Source organism: Garra rufa, chromosome 10 (genome assembly GCF_049309525.1).
Source record: "Garra rufa chromosome 10, GarRuf1.0, whole genome shotgun sequence".
In the NCBI taxonomy this organism is placed as follows: domain Eukaryota; kingdom Metazoa; phylum Chordata; class Actinopteri; order Cypriniformes; family Cyprinidae; genus Garra; species Garra rufa.
The window spans coordinates 28,964,372-28,983,887 of record NC_133370.1 but is presented as its reverse complement, the minus strand read 5'-3'; the positions used below and the strand labels follow the sequence as shown (position 1 = coordinate 28,983,887).

Below are 19,516 nucleotides of genomic sequence, written 5' to 3'. Positions count from 1 at the left end.
ATCTTTTAGCTGCGTTCCAGCTAGTAACTCGGCTGGAAGTACTCCGCTGCAACCTTAGCAGTTTTTGTGTGTGTGTGTGCGTGTGTGCAAGTCCTAAGAGGCAATGTGTGTGACCATTTTGTGCTGTTGCCTTCAGGCGCAAGCTCGATGCCACAGGATAGGACAGAGCAAGGCTGTGAAGATTTACCGCCTGATCACCAGAAACTCCTACGAAAGAGAGATGTTTGACAAGGCCAGTCTGAAGTTAGGATTGGACAAGGCTGTGCTTCAGTCCATGAGCGGGAGGGAGAATGCCGCCAATGGGGTATGAACTGTACACAGCGCCACCATTTTGTGGTGTTTCACTGAAACAGTGTTCCAGATGGTTCATTAATCAAACATACTTTGCACATGTTGGCAGTCAGTGGAAAGACCTCTAATTCCGGTGCACTGTGCCTTATTTTTCTCTTAACCGTCTGCTTAAATTTGTCCTCTCCATGAAAACAGTCAATATATTGAGATCTGTATTATGTGAAGTTCATTCATTTCCCCCTTTTTTTTAGGTTCAGCAGCTCTCTAAAAAGGAGATTGAGGACCTTCTAAGAAAAGGAGCATATGGCGCTCTAATGGAAGAGGAGGACGAAGGATCTAAGTTTTGTGAAGAAGACATTGATCAGATTTTACAGAGACGAACACAGACCATTACCATTGAGTCAGAAGGCAAAGGCTCAACGTTTGCTAAGGTGATGACATTTAAAATCTTTCAATCTTTTTGCCGTGGCTAAAGTATTGATGATATTAACAAAAAAAAATGACCCACCTATCAATGTTGTTGCATAATTAACTTTATATAAGCATACTACGCATTTCATCCTGCTCTTAAAATAGTGCAACCTAAAGGGTAAGTGTCTCTGATCTCACTATTTATATTAATATTTCCCCTACCAGGCAAGTTTTGTGGCCTCTGGGAACAGAAGCGACATTTCTCTGGAGGACCCAGATTTCTGGCAGAAATGGGCAAAGAAAGCAGAGCTGGACCTGGATGCGATCAGCGGCAGGGTAAGCTGCAAAAAGAGATCTCTTGTGCTGTGAAATGCCTCGCAGGAGATGTTGCATGAAGTGAGGCACTAATCTGTAGCACCTCTCTCTTGTTTAATCATGTGTGGAGCACTTACAGCTGACTATTATTCATTGTTTCATTAATGCCGGGGTCATGCATTAGCAGCTTTTGACAGGTATGATATTCATAATTCTGTCTGACAATTGATAACTGTAGATGGTGTGAATCCAAATCTGGTTAGTTTCCACCACACTCGGTGGTGTCACTCCTCATAAATATGCTATCTGGGCATAATTAATGAGGCTGATTTCCCTAGGCTAACAGTGCGTGGAATGTAGCCGTAATTGAGCAAAGGCAGAATTGTTTAAACTTGGCCATGGGAAGCATTTTCTGTAATTACCACTGTTCTTTGCACTCGGGAGAATTGGAAGCGCTAAGCAGCTTATATCTGCTTGAAGGGAAACGCCATGTTATGTCTAAATAAAAATGCTTTATCACAGTATTCTGCATGTGTCCTTGAGCAGAGGTCTTCCATCTTGTCTAGCAGCCACCTATATCATAGTGCTACTATGGTATAGTACTAAAAGTGCTGAATGTGCAGAATCCGTTTCTGCCGTTTTAAACCCTTGAGGGAACATTCTAACCCCAGATCGTATCTCTTGTCAGAATAATCTGGTGATTGACACTCCTCGGGTCCGGAAGCAGACTCGGCACTACAGTTCTATGAAGGAGGATGATTTGATGGAGTATTCAGAGCTTGAGAGTGACTCAGAAGACAAGCCCATTCAGAAACCACGGAGGCCCCAGGACCGAGCCCAGGGGTACCCCCGCAGTGAGTGCTTCAGAGTGGAGAAGAACCTGCTGGTGTATGGGTGAGTGCAGTCTGGAAATGGTCATATCAGAGTCCGAATTGGCTTTATTCACTATGTGTGTACAGACACACAAGGAATACGTTTTTTTGTTTTTTGTTTTATACATATCTGACATGAGAACAGAAAACATTTAAATAATAAGACTTAAATTAGATTTATGTACAGATCTGTGCATTTTTTACTCTATATACCGCTGCGTGATTAAAGAGATATGCATATTAAAGCATTGATGTTGGTTTTAACAGCTTCATACTCCTTTTTAGTGGGCTGCTGTAGCCTGAAAATTTACTGAGATTGTGCTAAATCACCATCTTGCACTTGAGCAGTCCCTGGGGCCTATCCCTATAATTAGTTGCCATTTAGCAGATGCTTTTTTCCTCAAAAGCTGCTTTGAGAGCACCAACTATACATGACCCTACAGGGCAACAATGCGCCCCCATTGGGGAAAAAGAAAGTCCCCATGCATTTCCCACATAGAAACATACAAGTTAAAATTATTGCTGCCAACTATTTCTATCCATCAGACTTTCTCAGTCCATATCCCTTAAAAAAAAAACTTTAACAGATCTCCATTTCCCTCAATCCTAGCTCGCCATGAAAACCAGATTTAGCAGGAAGTCCATCCCAGTGCCATGAGACAGGATATTCAGCTTCCTGCTTTGTTTTATCGCAATCCAAATTCCCCTTGTCTCGTCTTGTTTTCCATTTGGAATGAGAATATCTGGTAGCTCACAGCCCACCAGTGCAGTGGCCGAGTTTGTCACGCTTGCTTGTCCCGGGGCAGTGGCAGACACGGCGCTATCTAACGCACACAGTTAATTAAGCGCCAGGCCTCAGTGCACTCAGCACTAATCATGGCTGGCTGCACGCACCATGTCTGACCAGTATTTTTTTTTTTTTTTTTTCTTTTCAGTCAGACGCGTCTAGACCCCTGGGCTATACGGCAAATTAGATCCATCAAGTCTGAGGGCTTTGTCTCTTCTGATGGTTTTTTTGGAAAAGCAGTGTAGGGCTGTGAAATCAGAGCAGACCTCCCCCCCCGCCTCTCTCTTCCCAAAAAGCCCTTTAGGCCTGTGCTTAGAGAGTGCTTGAGTACTCCATCAAATAACAAGGGCATTGGGTCTCCTCATGGTCATGCACCATGCCAGCAATGCAGTGGTGCCACCCCTCCTCCTCCTCCAACTGTTTGTGAGAAATGGCACAATCATAGAGTAATACTATGCTTAAACGATCCTGACACTGTGCTCGGTTTTTTCCCCCCAGACAGTACAAATGCACTGTTTGAATTAGTTTAACTAGTCTTGTCAGTGACTTTTTCCATCCATGGGTTGAATTTTTTAAATGACTGAAATGTTCACATGCTATATTTGCTCTGGCTAACTTCTCTTCTGTTGTGCGTAGCTGGGGCCGCTGGGGTGACATCCTGTCCCATGGACGCTTCAAGCGCCCGCTGAGGGAGCGAGACGTAGAGACCATCTGCCGTGCACTCCTGGCCTACTGCCTGCTTCACTACCGTGGAGACGAGAACATCAAGAGCTTCGTTTGGGACCTCATAACCCCTACCGAAGATGGCCAGAGCCGCACACTGACCAACCACTCTGGTAGGACACGGATTCGAAACCAGTCTGAAAACAGCATAATTTCTTTGCTCTGCTCTCAGCATCTACCTCTTCACATGCTAAAAATAGCATTTATTTGGTTTTTAGGACTGTCTGCTCCGGTGCCCCGAGGGCGTAAAGGAAAGAAGGGGAAGCCGCAGGCTGCTCAAACTCACTTGCCACAAGCTGACTGGCTTGCTGACTGTAATCCTGACATCCTCCTTCAAGAGGACAGTTACAAGAGACATCTAAAACACCACTGTAACAAGTATGTACCATTTCACAGACTGCTCTTTCCCACCTTTACTGACATTTGTGTAATGGTTAATATACCATTTTTACCCTTGTTTTCCACTACTTTAAATATTTCATTCTCAATATGTTGCGCATTGAAAGTAATTGAGTAAGAGCCATAGGGCAACGGGATATCTCTCCATTGAAAGTCTTTTTGGAGGCATTGGTACACTAGTTAAATATAGATCTATTCAAAATATTGACCAAAAAACAGTCCTAAGGGTCATTTTATGTTTTGATAGGATAATATTTGGCTGAAATACAACTATTTGAAATTCTGGAATCTGAGGGTGCATTGAGAAAGTCACCCTTAAACTTGTCCAAACTAAGTTCTTAGCAATGCATATTACAAATAAAATTTTTTTATATATTTCCTATAGAAAATGTACAAAATATCTTCATGGAGCATGATCTTTACTTAATATCCTAATGATTTTGAACCATACAATGTATTGTTGGCTATTGCTACAAATATACCCTTGCTACTTATGACTGGTTTTGTGGTCCAGGGTCATATATAAACAAATCATTTCAGTAATTTAAGTTAAAAAAATAAAATAAAAAAAAACTGAAAAGCCTATGTTCAAAAGTTTTTATCTCCTGCCGTCTTGTTTGAAAGTAACCTTTTGCCTTCCAAGCCTGATATCCTCAGAAGCAGGTGCATTTGAAAGCTTATGAAGAGCTTTTCAAGTTGAAAAAGTAATTGAAGCAAACTTGCACGATTAGCTGAACGTGTCCAAAAGCGAGTTAGTGCTGTTACCTTGTGGTGCAGATGTTTCATTAAGTTGCTTGGCTCCTCCGTAGTTTAGCTTTGACTAATGAATGTCAGTTAAAAAATGGCCAGCTGTAGAGAATCTGGCAAAAAAAAAATAAGAGTTCCATCTTTCTGGCAAAGGCTTCTGCCAAGTCCCTGAAATAATGAATGACAGGAATCTTTTTCAAAGCTGAAATTAAAGATTTTAAGATCACTCAATAATTCATCATTCAGCTCATCAGGCCGCACATGACGATTTCTTCTCTCGCCCCGCACGTCTATTATGCCCTGTGTGCCGCCGGCTTGCGTCTTTTGTTTTGCGAGGCCTCTCCGGTTTCATTTGATAAATAATTTCTGTTGCCAGGCCAGCATTCTTGTTGTGTCCTGCCTAACGCTAGACAGCGACAGCGAGAGAGAGAGAAAGCAATACATGGTTTACACTGCTGGCTCTGATGTGCATCCAGAGAATGGGAACAGAGCAACAGCTGAGGAAACGTTACGAGACGATAAATGCGAGGTGTTTAGACCGCCAACCATCTGCTCGCCGCACTGCAAACTTCTGCCTCTGTACTTTGGAGGCGTCCCGTTAGCACCTCCCCAACTTCCCTAACAGCATTAGGAAGGAAATGAAAACGAGAGGATGAAGGTGCTGGAGTGTGTACGCGTGGAGGGGGGTGAGGGTGGGTACGGGCGGCTCCCCAAGCGCAGCGGCGCGGTGCCAGGCCAGGTGCCAGGCAGACCTGTTGGAAGCGGGTGAAAGGCGGCACACACAGAGGTGATTATGTGCAGCCATCTGTCAGGCGTGGAGGCTGCCGCACAGCGTGGCTAATCAGCCCTGGCAGCATGATGGATGAGCCATGGCACATGCCAAAGAGCTGCTGCTGCTGCTGCTACTGCTGCTGGCACAGCTCAGAGCTGGCCAAACTTACTCACTCTTTTGTTTTCTGCCTTCTCCGCTTCCCTTTGTCCCTTTTTCCTTCCTTTCAATCTGTGTGTCACTCCATTAACCCCAACTCATCTTTGTTTTTTGTGTGTGTTTTTTTTTTCTCGTTCTATCTCTGACAGAGTGCTGCTGCGGGTCCGCATGCTCTACTATCTGCGACAAGAAGTCATCGGAGACCACGCCGACAGAATCCTGGAGGGAACTGATTCAAGGTTGGCATCTCTCTCCATTCCCTTCCACCGAATCCTGCCTGCTGTTATCTTTCCTCTCCCTCCATCACCTTTTCCTCCTCCTCCTCCCCCTCTTTCTGACAACACCCCCACCCAGATGTGCATGCATTTATAATGTGCAAACGTGCTTGCCATGTTGATGCTCTCAAGGACTCGACTGAAGTTCTAATGACTGCGAGGGGCTCGCGTGTGCACGCAAGTGCACGGGGTGAGATAAGCGAGTGGCTCAGATCTCTGGCCGTAATCAGGTTGGCCCTGAATAAACAAGATGAGAAATGGGCCTAAATGAGATGCGGCTCGCTAATGCTCGTGTTTCCTACCAGATGTCTGCAGATAGACATTAATGCTGCTCTCATTAGATTATGTGCCGCTGTGGCCATCTCCTGGTTTTAATCACTCTTTCCTGTGTTTGTTTGTCTTATAGCGAGTTGGATATCTGGATCCCACAACCGTTCCACGCCGACGTCCCCACTGATTGGTGGGATCTCGAAGCGGACAAGTCCCTCCTAATCGGCGTCTTTAAACATGGTAAGCTCCGCCTCTTCTCAGCTGACGCTCTCTGATTGGTATGTCTGCGGTGACAGGCGACAATAATTGCTAATGTTGACCTATTGTGATATCGCCTAGAGATTGATCTGTGATATTTTCCGAATGGCTGATGGAGGGCGGCTGGGAAAATGGATGGGGGAAAGAGCCGAGATCTAATCCATCAGAGGCAACAGGCACCTCTCAGCACATTTTATTAACATTGACCCGCAGTGTTAAGAAGTGTTCTGGGAGAACCTGCTAAATTCCCAGTTTGGGACGTGATTGTTTTCTTTTGTGAAGCTGCGCAGCTGTCCCAATTTATCTTTTGCGGAAAACAGGGCCAAAAGCTGTATTTAAAAAAAAGAGAAAGAGAGAGATGGAGAGGGGTTTCTCAGCTGCTGACTTTTAATTGTATTAAGTATAGTAATAGCTGCTTTATTTAATAATGTCTGCTCCTCTCGCCACCGATATTAATCTTGGCGAGGGGTTTTTATGCTTCTCTCAGATTGGTCTTTTTCGTAAATGTGTGTACAGAGAGCTCTCTCTCTGGTCTCCCCCGGTGCGCTGCGCTACCTCGTTAACTCAGCTGGCCTCCGTACATGCGTATGCACACACACACACACACACAGGAGCGTGTATATAACACAGGCAGCCTGTTCTTAATCATAATCCCAATTCAGTAGGGAGGTCTGGGGAGGAAACAGGGAGAGAAGAGGTGGCAGGCCTGGACTGCAGAGGAAAGAGTGATGGCCTATAAACCCCCTCATGATTACAGTTTGGCTCGGGGCGCGGCGGCAGTTAGGAACAATGTGTCACCGCATAAATCCTAATTGAAATGTGATGTTCTTGCAGGGGAGGGGGGGTGCTCAAGCCCCGTCTGATCAGCGGCTCAGCTGAAGTGGGTCCAGCCTGCCAATCGCCTCCCCTGTTGTGCACTGTAGGGATCCGCAGGCTCGAATCTGTTCTGCTTGGACAGTTTCAACGGGCATTTTCCTTTGGCTCGGCCTTTTGTCTCTTTTAATTTTTTTTGTTCTTTGGTTTGATTTAATCTTCTGGTCATTTTTGAAAAGGTTTACTTTATCAGTTTTTTTCAAGGATTTTTTTTTTTCTTTTGGTAGCTTTTCGAAGAGGTTTTTACCACCTCACACAACTGATGTTTTATTTAAATGTTTAATTTTTTCAATTTAGTTTTAAACTGCATTTGACACACCAGTAATACTTTTTCCCTGCTTTCACATCACCAGGGGAAATAATAGCTCCCCAGCCCACAGCCCAGCCTGTAATTATGCATATTTTATGTTCACCGCTGCTCTCTTTTCTTCCGCTAGGCTACGAGAAGTATAACTCTATGCGTGCTGACCCCACCCTGTGTTTCCTGGAGAGGGTGGGCATGCCCGATGCCAAGGCCATCGCTGCCGAGCAGAGGGGAGCGGACATGATGGCAGATGGTGTCGAGGGGTAAGTTTGGCCCGAAATCACAGCCCCAGCAAGAGGGACTCCTCCTGCTCTTTCTTTCTCTGGCTCTCTCCCTCTTTCTTTATCCCTCACCCCGCTTTCCTTTTGCTTCTTTTCTTTGTTTTCTCTCCCATACTAAAAGCCTTTTTCTTTTTCACAATAGAGAGGATGAGGACCCAGAGTACAAGCCACTCCGGATGCCATTCAAAGATGATCTGGATGTGAGTTCGGAAAATATTAGTCTTGACTGTATCTAAAATCAGCATTGGTAATAGACTAATATGTCGTCTTTGCCATGTTCACAGGATTTTACAAACTCTCCTTTGGATGATAAAGACGATGGGATGGATGGCGAGACTCGGGAAGGTATTTATTTCCCCAGCACACAGGTTTTACCCATCATACTTAAGATTTTTCCTCACTATTCCTGTCTGTTTGTCCACTCTCAGTGCCTAAGCTTGGTGAGAATGGGAAAGCAGGCAATTTGTACTGGCCACCGGCCTCTGCCCTGACAGCCCGATTGCGCCGCCTCATCACGGCCTATCAGCGCACTCACAAGCGTGAGCAACTGAGGCAGGAAGCCATGACCAAACCCGACCGGCGCCGAGGCCGTCCTCGCGATGACATCCTTGCTATGGTAACAGAGGGAGGAGCTTATGCTTCGGATGGAGCGGTGGCTTTTATGGCTGAAGGAGGGCCTTTCATGGCCAAGGGATCACCTTTCATGCCTGACAGCGCCGCCCTGCTGGCTGACGGAGCGGCTTATTTTAAAGAGAGACGGCAGAGGTTAGTTACGTCTAGATCTTTCATATAAGAAAAGTCTATAATTCTTTAGTCACACATCACCTCATTTCCATTTACGAACATCTGTTTTCCAGATGGACAAGGCGTGAAGAGGCCGATTTCTACCGTGTGGTATCCACATTCGGTGTGGTTTATGATGTGCACAGACAGTGCTTTGACTGGTCCCAGTTCCGTGCTTTTGCTCGTCTAGACAAGAAGACAGACGAAAGCCTGGAAAAATATTACTACTCTTTTGTGGCCATGTGCAAGCGGGTGTGTCGGATGCAGGTCAAATCCGAAACAGGTAAACTTCTGTCGTCATTGTCTGTTTTTGTCTAGTCTCAACATTTTTTTTCTTCATTGTGATCACAACCTAGCCTGCTTCCGCTACCTTTAAGTAGCTCCAGTTCCTTGTCTATTTACATCTTCATCCCTAAAAGAAACATACATGCAAGTTTTTCAAAACAGTATTGATATTAGCTTATATGTGACCCTGGACCACAAAACAAGTGTTGAGAAGTGCAGGTGTATTTGTAGCAAAAATGCATTGTATGGGTCAAAATTATAGATTTTTCTTTTATGCCAAAATCATTAGGATATAAAAACTTAATTTTTGATTGATATGCATTACTAAGAGCTTTATTTGCACTTTAAAAGTTAACTTTAAAACTTTTAAAGGCGATTTTTCTTATTTTATTTTATTTTTTCATACAAAACAGTATAACATTTTCTTATTTTGCTGTGTTTTTTTATTTTTAATTGTCCTATTAATTATGCAACCGGACATCTTTCTGCTTACAGAGCTGCCAGACCCCACCCTTATCATTGACCCCATTACAGAAGAACGGGCTTCACGGACGCTCTATCGTATCGAGCTGCTGCGACGGATCAGGGAGCAGGTGTTGCCGCACCCTCAGCTAGATGAGAGGTTGAGTCTGTGCCAACCGAGCCCCGACCTCCCAGCCTGGTGGGAGCCCGGACGCCATGACCGAGACCTCCTGCGGGGTGCCGCAAAGCACGGTGTCAGCCGTACTGACTATCACATCCTCAACGACCCCGAGTTGAGCTTCCTGGAGGCTCATAGGAAGTTCACACAGGGCAAGGGTGCAGAATTGCCCATCGGTTCTGATCCTCTTACACCTCTGAACCTGCTTAAAGATGAGGAGGTGAAGGAAGAACAGGGAGATGTGTTGGTGCCCAAAGTTGAGAATGGTGACATGGAAGAGGTCAAAGAAAAAAAACCTGAAGCCCTCTCTCCTAAAAAAGAAGAGGAAGCAAACGATTTGGGTCTTAAACACGAGCCTAAAGAGGAAAAGATGGAAGTGGAGGAGAAAGATGATACAATGGAGGTTAAGACCAAGGTAGAGGAGGGTTGTCCTGTGGATGGTATGGCTGATGAGAAGCCCATGATTCAGGAGCCCACGACCCCTGAGGACAAAATGGCTCAGGATGAGAAAGAGCCACCCTCAATCACTGAAACTAAACTTTCTACTGACAAAACCTGTAAAGAAGATGAGGAAGAAAAGATAGATGAGGATGACAAATCAGAAAAATCTTCACAAGCTGAAGGTGAATGTTAGGCATTATTTAGTACTTTATTTCTGTTGACTCTACGTTCATTGTGCATCAGAGAAACATGCCCAAGACACTGTTGTATGATCCCAAAGCAAATCAAACCAGTTTTACAACAAGCTTTTTTTTAATTACTTTAAATGACTACTTAATCTAGGATTAGGCTAAATCCACTACATCCTCTTTCATGTTACTTTGCTGGAGTACCTTAAATTAGCTTCAAATTCCTAATAAAATATATGAAGTGTGTACTTTCTGTATGTCTAATGTACAGGAAACAGAACTGCACTTTAGTTTACAGTACAGATACAAGTGTTCACAAAACAAAAAAATTATCACATTTTAGCCTTTAAATCATGTGTCAAACATAGGCTATAAATTATAATATTAATATAAAACATACAAATGTGACACAACCAGTCATAAGGATCAATTTATTTTGAGATTTATATATCATCTGAAAGTTGCAAAAACAAAAAAAAATCCAAATATTGAAAAATCGCCTTTAAAGTTGTCCTAATGTTCTTAGCAATGCATATTAATAATCAAACATTAAGTTTTGATATATTTCCAGTCGGATATCTTTCAGTAAAATATCTTCAGGGGACATGATCTTTACCTAATATCCTAATGATTTTTGACATAAAAGAAAAATCAATTGTACTGATTACCCTGCCCTAAATTTACTTTACTGAGCCAGTATCAAATTGTTGGCTGGTCAGGATTCCTAAAAAGTAACACTTCGAAAGCGTTTATTTATTTTGGAGGGGAAATGAAGCTTTCTCTTCATATTTTGCTGGGGATAGAAAGAAATTACACACTTGACCTTTTTAAGATGCTGTATTTGGCAAAACGGCATTGATTTTGATCTGAGAAGTCTAATTGTGCGCTAGCTTGTATTAAAAGATCATTTTTATTTGCAGCTGGAGCCGCCTCTGAGAGGAAGAATTTCGATGAGGAGAGTAACGCCTCCTTGAGCACGGCCCGTGATGAGACCAGGGACTGCTTCAGCGTTGATGACGTTGAGCCGTCAGCCTCTCAGATGTTCAGTGAACGTTCACTGTTCTCCTTCTGGCCCAAGGTTAGTTAAACGATTTTTCCCATATTTTCAATTACATTTTTTTTATATATATATTAACTCTATGCATCAAAGAAGTTATTCACTTCCAGAACAAAAAATTTACAGATAATTTACTCATCCCCTTGTCATCCAAGATGTTAATGTCTGTTTGTCTTCAGTCGTAAAGAAACTGTTTTTTGAGGAAAAATTTTCAGGAATGTTCTCCATATAGTGGACTTCTATGGTGCTTGTGAGTTTAAACTTCAAAATTGCACTTTAAATGCAGCTTCAAAAAGCTCCAAACAATCCCAGCTGACGAAGTATCTTGTCTAGCAAAACGATCGGTTAATTTAAAAAAAATTTAAAAAAGCAATTTATATACTTTCTAAGCTCAAATGCTCGTCTTGTCTAGCTCTGCGGGAACTGTACATTCTGGTTCGTAACAGTTAGGTTATGTTGAAACACTCCCTTTTACCTTTTTTTTTTTTTTGTTTGTTTTTTTTGCAAAGGGCTTTGGACCCTCGTTGTGTGTTCACATTGTACACACTGGTTCGGTACTTCTGCAGCAATTTAGGACTATTTTTGTAGGACGCAGGGCTAGACGAGACAAGCTTTTGAGGTTAAAAAAATATATATAAATAGTAAGGTTGTTTTTTTGTTTTTTTTGGAAATTAACCAATCGTTTCGCTAGATAAGATACTTTTTCCTTGGCTGGGATCGTTTAGAGCCCTTTGAAGCTGCATTTAAACGGCATTTTGGAAGTTCAAACCCGCGGGCACCATTGAAGTCTACTATATGGAGAAAAATCCTGAAATGTTTTCCTCAAAAAATGCAATTTCTTTTCGACTGAAGACATGAACATCTTAGATGACAAGGGAGTGAGTAAATTATCTGCAAATGTTGTTTCTTGAAGTGAACTTCTCCTTTAACACATCCATTTCCCCCCTCTTCTAGCATGTACTAATATACATATATAATTTGCCACAAAAGTGATTTAAAGCTAAATGAAGCCAAGCTCAAAGCTTTGCGGAAGACATGATGATGTGATGCATAGTGAAAAGACTGTATTGATGGGTTCAGAGCTTCCTCCTTTAATAACAGCAAAATTGCATTATAAGATCCTTGGGACATGAAACCGGAGCTGAAATGGAGAAAATGAGATACCCTTTGTGTGTACCCTCTAGTTCATTATGTATGCATCCACGCGCACACACTCACTCACACTTGTGCTGCTCTTGTGTTTGTACTTCAGGACAGGGTAATGATCAATCGTATGGACAACATCTGTGATGCGGTCATGAAGGGCAAGTGGCCTTCCAACAGGAGGCAGTTCTTTGACTTCCCAGGCCTGTTGCCTGGCTACAGCTCCATGGCAACGGACAGCCCCCTGCAGAGGCGGAGTCTTGGTGATCTCTCAATGGTGGGTCAGACCAGCTATAGTGGCAGTGAGGACCTCACCATGTCACCACAGGTCAACAAGGCAAGTCCCCCCCCAACCTGGCCTACTGCGCCCCCTGAGATTCACTTTATGGGTGGTGATGCACCTGTTGTCTAAAAAGTTTAACATTATAAAATACATTTATTAAACACCCTCTCATTGTTTTGGTCCAGGACGATGCTTTGAGCCTGTCGGTACCTCGGCAGCGCAGACGCAGGAGGAGGAAGGTGGAGATCGAGGCAGAGCGGGCTGCCAAGCGCAGGAACCTCATGGAGATGGTCGCTCAGTTACGAGAGTCTCATGCCTCAGAAGGCCAAGCACAGGCCATGGACCTGACCAAGGCCTTGCACGGCGTGTCCGCCTCCTCCTCCGCCTTCCCTGGAGCCATGGCCTCCTCCGCAGCCCTGAAAGCACAGATGGAGCTTCTGCAAGCAGGCGCTTCCTCTAGACCAAGAGCCAACGGCTCTCTACTTGACTCTGAACTCCCCAACCGGAGAAAGAGAGGTCGCAGGAAAAATGTGGAGGGGTTGGAGCTGCTCTTTGTGGAGAACAAGAGAGGACAACTCAATGCGGTACGTATCCTGTCAGGATGTGATGTGGGAGTTTTGCATTGACTCATCATTTTAACCCATTAAGCACATTTTCTGTTCCTTTTGCATCTACAGGAAAATTCCGATGGGACCAAAGCTTTTGTGGATGGGCGTGCAAACAGACCCATGTCATCTCCTGCACATAAAGCTCCTGTTGAAGCTCTAGAAGAGGGAAGCCATCTTACAGGGGAAGATGGACCCAGCACTAAGGACCTACGGGAGTGGCTGAGACAGCACCCCACTTACACTATGGATATGCCTGGATATGCACCAGTGAGTTCACTTCTTTGTGCCCACTCAACTTCCTTTTTTTCTTTTCTTCTTTTTTTGTCCTCCCCTGTTGGCTGATGTGGGGATGTCCTGTGTTTTATCTTACTGAGCACTCTTCTTATCTTTCAGAAGAATGAGGACCACCTCCTTTCTCAGTTTGCCAAGCCCAAACAGAAGAGACACAGATGCCGCAATCCCAACAAGATCGACATTAATACGCTGACTGGGGAGGAGAGGGTCCCTGTTGTTAATGTTAGGAATGGAAGAAAGGCAAGTGTTAATGTTTATGAATGGAGCTGGTTTATTTCCCACAAAATATTCTTTACACTCGCTATAACGTTTTTAACTTGTGTAACTACAGATGGGAGGAGCCATGGCACCTCCAATGAAGGATTTACCCCGCTGGCTGGTTGAAAATCCAGAATTTGCTATCGCCCCAGACTGGACGGATATTGTGAAGCAATCAGTGAGTCTTTTATTTACGTTTGGATTATTTACGTTTAAATAATTAGTAATTGGCATAAATAAAATTGCTTATTACTTTGTTTAAAAAAATTATGTACTATACTACCACTCAAACGTTTAAGTTGAGTAATGTTATTCTTTTAAATACTTTTATTCAGCAAACCGCATTTTGTAATATTACAAAAGATTTCGGTTTAATATATGAAGTTTATTCGCCAAAACTGATCTTTTTTTTTTTTTTTTTTTTTTTTTTCAAAAAAATCATGTTTTTCTATGATTTTTTTTTTTTGTTAGTTAGCTGTAATTTGTTACTTTTACTTAATCAAAATAACCCAACTGCAGTTTGATTGAGATTAATTGGAATGCATAATGCATGTCCTGTTTTTGCAAATGAACTATATATAAAAAAAAATTCTGTGGAAACTGCATTTTTTTCAGAATTCTTTAAATATAAAGCAGCACAACAGATTTCAACTTTCAATAAGAAATTTTTTTGAGCAATAAGTCAGCATATTTATCTTTAAAAGATCATCTGACTGAAGACTGACATGTTTCCTCATCACAGGAATAAATAAGAAGCACTTTAAACTGAAGTATTTGACGATTACTGTTTTTATTGTAGTCTTGATCAAATAAATGGAGCTTTGAAGAGCCAAAGAGACTAGAGATGCACTGAAAATGAATGTAACTTATTTGAATAATTAAACAACAAAAAAATCAGTTTAAAACAAAAATAATATATTGATATTTAAGATGTTTTCTGCCCAATTTTTTTATTGGCTTTTTAATTCAGTATCATTTAAATTTAAAAAGTCTTATTTTATATTTAACAAAATGGTAAATGATTATTACGGCCAAGTGCTGCCAGAATTTTTGGTTTCTATCCAGAATTTTAATTTTGGAGCATTCCCAAATGACACATTTTTTTAAAGCGTAATCATACTAATGGCAAACTTTTCATTGTTATTGTATATACTCAAGTTATAATATTTCCTTTTTATTTCCAGGGCTTTCTCCCAGAGGCCATGTTTGACCGTCTTCTGACTGGGCCAGTAGTCAGAGAGGAGGGTGTGCGCCGCAGAGGCAGGCGACCCAAATCAGAGATCGCCAAGGCGACAGCAGCAGCCCAGGTGGCTGCCGCAGCAGCGGCGGCTTCCACATCCGGCGTTAATCCTTTACTGATGAATGGGCTGTTTGGAGGTATGGACCTGACCAGTCTGCAGGGCCTGCAGAACCTCCAGAGTCTCCAGCTGGCTGCTGGCCTCATGGGCTTTCCCCCTGCTCTCGGAGGGGGAGTGGACGCCAAGCACGCCGCAGCCATGCTGCCTCTCATGCTTCCTGGCATGGGTGGCCTCCCCAACATGTTCAGCCTGGGAGGTCTGTTTGGAGGAAACCTGGCGGCCGCAGCGACGGCCACCAACGGCGCAGAACAGGCAGAATCTGAGGAGAATCCCAAGCCGAAGATGGACGAGGAGACCAAGGACGAAGGAGATGAGAATGAGGAGAAGGAAGAGGATAAATCGACCGAAACAGAGTCTGCAGAGGGAACCGGCGATGCAGCCGCGCTGAACGCAGCAGCCGCTGCCGCCACCGCCGCCGGCATGTCCACCAACCCGCTAGCCTTCAACCCTTTCCTACTGTCCACCATGGCCCCAGGCCTCTTCTACCCATCCATGTTCTTACCCCCCAGCCTCGGCGGCCTGGGCATCCCAGGCTTCCCCCAAGCTTCTCTAGCTGACCTCCAGAGCGCTGTGTCCGGAGCCTTGGGGGCCGCCGGCGAGGACAAGGAGCCCGGTAAAGGGCCCCGCACAAATCAGGACCAGAACGCCTCCACGGCTGACGTGGAAACTGCTGACAACACACTTGAAGACAGTGACTCAGAGGAGAGCCAGAACAAGACTGCTGATTCATCAGTACTAGATGATGACCTGGCAGGGCCGGCAGAGGAAATAGACTCCATGGAGGGTGGAATGGATGATGAGGACGATGATGATGATGATGATGAGGATGATGACCCTGCTGATGAGGATGACAAAAGTGACTAAAAAATGAACTGAATCAGGCCTTCTAACATTTCCCCAGGGCTATGGAGACGCAGACTGAACTCTGACAGAATGGTTATTCCAGTTGTTTACATGCCAACTCAATATCCAAAACACTTTGGTCGTTTGGTTTTTGTTGACAGGTAACGTTGAGAGGAAAGCAAATAAGCTGTCTCTGTAACCATTAGCATAGCCAGGGATGACGTGAACAGTTGTGCGGATGTCAAAAGGGTGTTTTTTCCTGTATTTTCCCTTACTTTTTGTTGTTGTTTTTTTTTCTTGAAGTCTTTGGCACTGTGTGGGTGCCTTCTAGATGAGATGGAAATTTCCTGAAATATTATAGGAATTAATCGTTCCAATAGTGCTATGCTGCTCTCTCCTTATTTTAATATTATTGTTTTGTTGTCATATTTTTTTCTCTCTCTCTACTGTTGATATTGTAACAATGAGTAGCATCTCGTAATATTCAGTGGTGTACAATTTAACGGCATTAAGACACTCTCCGCTGCTGAGGAAGAATCGTGGTTTTCGTTGTACTGTTCTGCTGAGAGGAGCGGGCAAAGTTCTCACATATCATAGCCTACACTCGGACTGTTCCCAGTCTCTCACACTGACAATCCAAACGGGTGAGGAGACCTCTCGACCTGTGGAGACAGCAATAACGAAGGCAGCTTTTGAATGTTCAATTTTACTCTCTTGACTAAACACCGGAAAGTGTGAAAAAGCGACATGAAATAAATTACTGCAGTCAAATTGTCTCATTGTATCCATGTTAATGCACTGGTGTAAGAATAAAATCAGGTACCTTTATCTATTTGAATGGACTTTTGTTACTTTAGCCACAAAGCTGAACAGCATTACCTCAATTCTAACTAGCCTTGAAGTTTACAGACATAAATGTTGTACATGTTTTTTTTTTTTTTCTTTTGTGAGTGTCCTTTTTCTTTTTTTTCTTTTTTTTTTTTTTTGAAACCATCATGTATGATGAACTGTAAATTGCTGCCAACTGTAGTAATGATGCTTTTAATAAAAGTGACTCACAATATTCGCCTAGGAAACCAAAACGGTGTTTGTGTAGCTCTGTGGGGATTTCAAACAGCATCCTCTGATGGCAACTAACCTTTTATATATCTACCAGAATAAATTGTTCATTCACTTCATGCCTACATCTATTTGATCTGCTAAATTAGATTTGTTTGAAATAATTGTAAAGATTTTTTTTAATCATTAGCACCAAATGTGTAGTTCCAGCTGTAGCAATGTTGAATTTAGGTGCAAAGTACTTTATTTCTACACTTGGAACTAGGGGTGTTGTGATATACCAGTATTGACAACAACCGTGAAATATTGTTGATTAGGGGGTGTTCCAATATACCAGTATCGGCAATATTTAAAAATGTATAGTACACGTGACACAAAATATTGCATAATAATAACCTACCGCCGTTATGAAGCATTAAACTTGCATGTGTGATTTGTTTCATTCACACTTGATAGCGGTACCAGAGACTCATAGAAGTAATGAAATTACTTTCCTGGAAATCCCTTATATAGACAAGTTAAGTGCAATAAGTGAATAAAGTGCAGAAAGAAATGTTTTGTAGAGAATTTGTTGAGAATCAGCAGACGACTGTAACAGCATGTTGTTCTTCAAGCCATCTCTGGTATTTTCATATAGTATGTTTATATTGAGAGTTATAAAGTAAGAATTGCATGATAAAAACTAGCAATTGCAATTTATAAAGTCAATTCTGATGAAAAAGTCAAAATTGCGAGATATAAACTTGTTAACTCGCAATTTAGACTATTTTTTGCAATTGTGAGTTTATCATGCAATTCTGAGGAAAAGGCTCAATTTTTTCATTTATATCTTACAATTATGACTTAACTCGCAATTTTGAGTTTCTATCATGCAATTGTGAGTTTGTATCAATTCAGACTTTTACTTGCAATTTTGAGTATATATCATGCAATTCTGAGAAATAAAGTCAAGAACTGAGTTTATATCACAATTCTGAGCAGTAAAGTTGAGAAAAAGTTAAGTTTGTATCATGCAATTCTGAGAAACAAAGTCAAGAACTGAGTTTCTATCATGCAATTTTAAAGAAGTCAATTGTGAGTATATCACAATTCTGACTTTATAACTCGCAATTTTAAGTATATATCTCAACTTATTACTTATCAGCTAGTTACTTATCAAAAGCTGTCTAAAGGGTAGCATTAAAATAATCAAACTGATAATACGTATTACACATTCATCTGATCTGATACCTGATCTTATGGCTCTTTGAGAAATATTAATTATTAATATTTTTAGTGGTCTTTGTATGCTTTAAGTAAAGTGACATGAGTAACATGGCAAGATATGAGACTTATAATACGTTTTAACTATGAGGAGGTAATCATACTCCTAAAAGCTATAACCACAAATAAGTAAAAAATTATAATACATTAAAACTGTTCTTATGAATACTCATGAGATGATACAACATATTATAAGGTTTTTTATAATGCAATATGCATTCATTATAATGCCTTAAGAATACCCTTATAATGTATTATAAATATGGGCTTCATGGAAATCAAGAATTATGAGATTATATAATGCAATTCTGGGGAAAAATAATCAGTTATGAGTTTGTATCGCAATTCTGACTTTATAACTCACAATTGCAAATTTGTATAATGTAATTCTGAAGAAAAAAATCAGTTATGAGTTTGTATCGCAATTCTGACTTTAGAACTCACAATTGCAAGTTTGTATAATGTAATTCTGAGAAAAAAAAGTCAACAATTAAGTTTATATCTCACAATTCTGAGAAAAAGTCATTTGTGAGTATATCTCGCAATTCTGACTTTATAACTCACAATTGCGAGTTTGTATCATGCAATTCTGAGAAAAAAAAAATAAGAATTGAGTTTATATCTCACAATTCTGAGAAAAAGTCATTTGTGAGTATATCTCGCAATTCCGACTTCATAACTCACAATTGCGAGTTTGTATCATGTAATTCTGAGAACAAAAAGTCAAGAATAGTGAGTTTATATTATGCAATTCTAAAAAAAAATCAATTGCAAATTTGTATCACGCAATTTTGAAAAAAAATTTGAAACCTTTTTTCTTTTTTAATTTTCTATTCAGTGGCAGTAACTGTCTTCCATACAGTTGCAATCAAAATTATTCAACCCCTTGACCTGCAAGACATTTTGCTGCAGAGAACAAAATTTTGTGAAAACAATTCAACAAAGGCATCAGTACACTATTAGAAAAAGTTTATTCATACACTTTTGAGTAATTTTGAGAATGTAAGTTGATGACTAATGAAAGAAAATTAAATTGGCTCTAAATGTTCATGTTCAAAATTATTCAACCCCTGTTCAACATTGCTGTTTTTTAGTCAGTTATTTTTATGGTGGGGAACAAAATTGCCTTAAAACACAATAAAGCCTTTAGAAACACTATTTAAAAACAGAATGAGCTTGAGCTGTTGCACATACATACAGTTAGTACATGCATGTGCTGAAGTTGAGTAGCAAATATGGTAAAGTCAACAGAGCTCTCACAAAAGCTATAGAGAAGAAA

The 19,516-nt window shown here is 41.7% G+C and overlaps 1 protein-coding gene across 2 annotated transcripts in view; it reads left to right on the top strand.

The window, feature by feature from the left end:
- chd7 (chromodomain helicase DNA binding protein 7) overlaps positions 1–16,743 on the top strand; it is a 45,387-nt gene extending 28,644 nt beyond the window's left edge. The window contains exons 18-38 of one of the 2 annotated variants that reach the window (XM_073849921.1): positions 137–304; positions 543–722; positions 928–1,038; positions 1,706–1,911; positions 3,313–3,512; positions 3,618–3,777; positions 5,623–5,712; positions 6,155–6,258; positions 7,587–7,716; positions 7,877–7,934; positions 8,019–8,079; positions 8,163–8,499; positions 8,592–8,800; positions 9,298–10,065; positions 10,992–11,149; positions 12,381–12,608; positions 12,740–13,138; positions 13,232–13,429; positions 13,559–13,696; positions 13,788–13,892; positions 14,899–16,743. In XM_073849921.1, coding sequence (XP_073706022.1) covers positions 137–304; positions 543–722; positions 928–1,038; positions 1,706–1,911; positions 3,313–3,512; positions 3,618–3,777; positions 5,623–5,712; positions 6,155–6,258; positions 7,587–7,716; positions 7,877–7,934; positions 8,019–8,079; positions 8,163–8,499; positions 8,592–8,800; positions 9,298–10,065; positions 10,992–11,149; positions 12,381–12,608; positions 12,740–13,138; positions 13,232–13,429; positions 13,559–13,696; positions 13,788–13,892; positions 14,899–15,936 — 5,046 coding nt within the window. In that variant the 3' untranslated portion in view covers positions 15,937–16,743. Of the gene's footprint in view, positions 1–136; positions 305–542; positions 723–927; positions 1,039–1,705; positions 1,912–3,312; positions 3,513–3,617; positions 3,778–5,622; positions 5,713–6,154; positions 6,259–7,586; positions 7,717–7,876; positions 7,935–8,018; positions 8,080–8,162; positions 8,500–8,591; positions 8,801–9,297; positions 10,066–10,991; positions 11,150–12,380; positions 12,609–12,739; positions 13,139–13,231; positions 13,430–13,555; positions 13,697–13,787; positions 13,893–14,898 lie in introns of both variants that reach the window. The other variant, XM_073849920.1, reaches the window with a different exon arrangement.
- Positions 16,744–19,516: the final 2,773 nt, after the last annotated feature.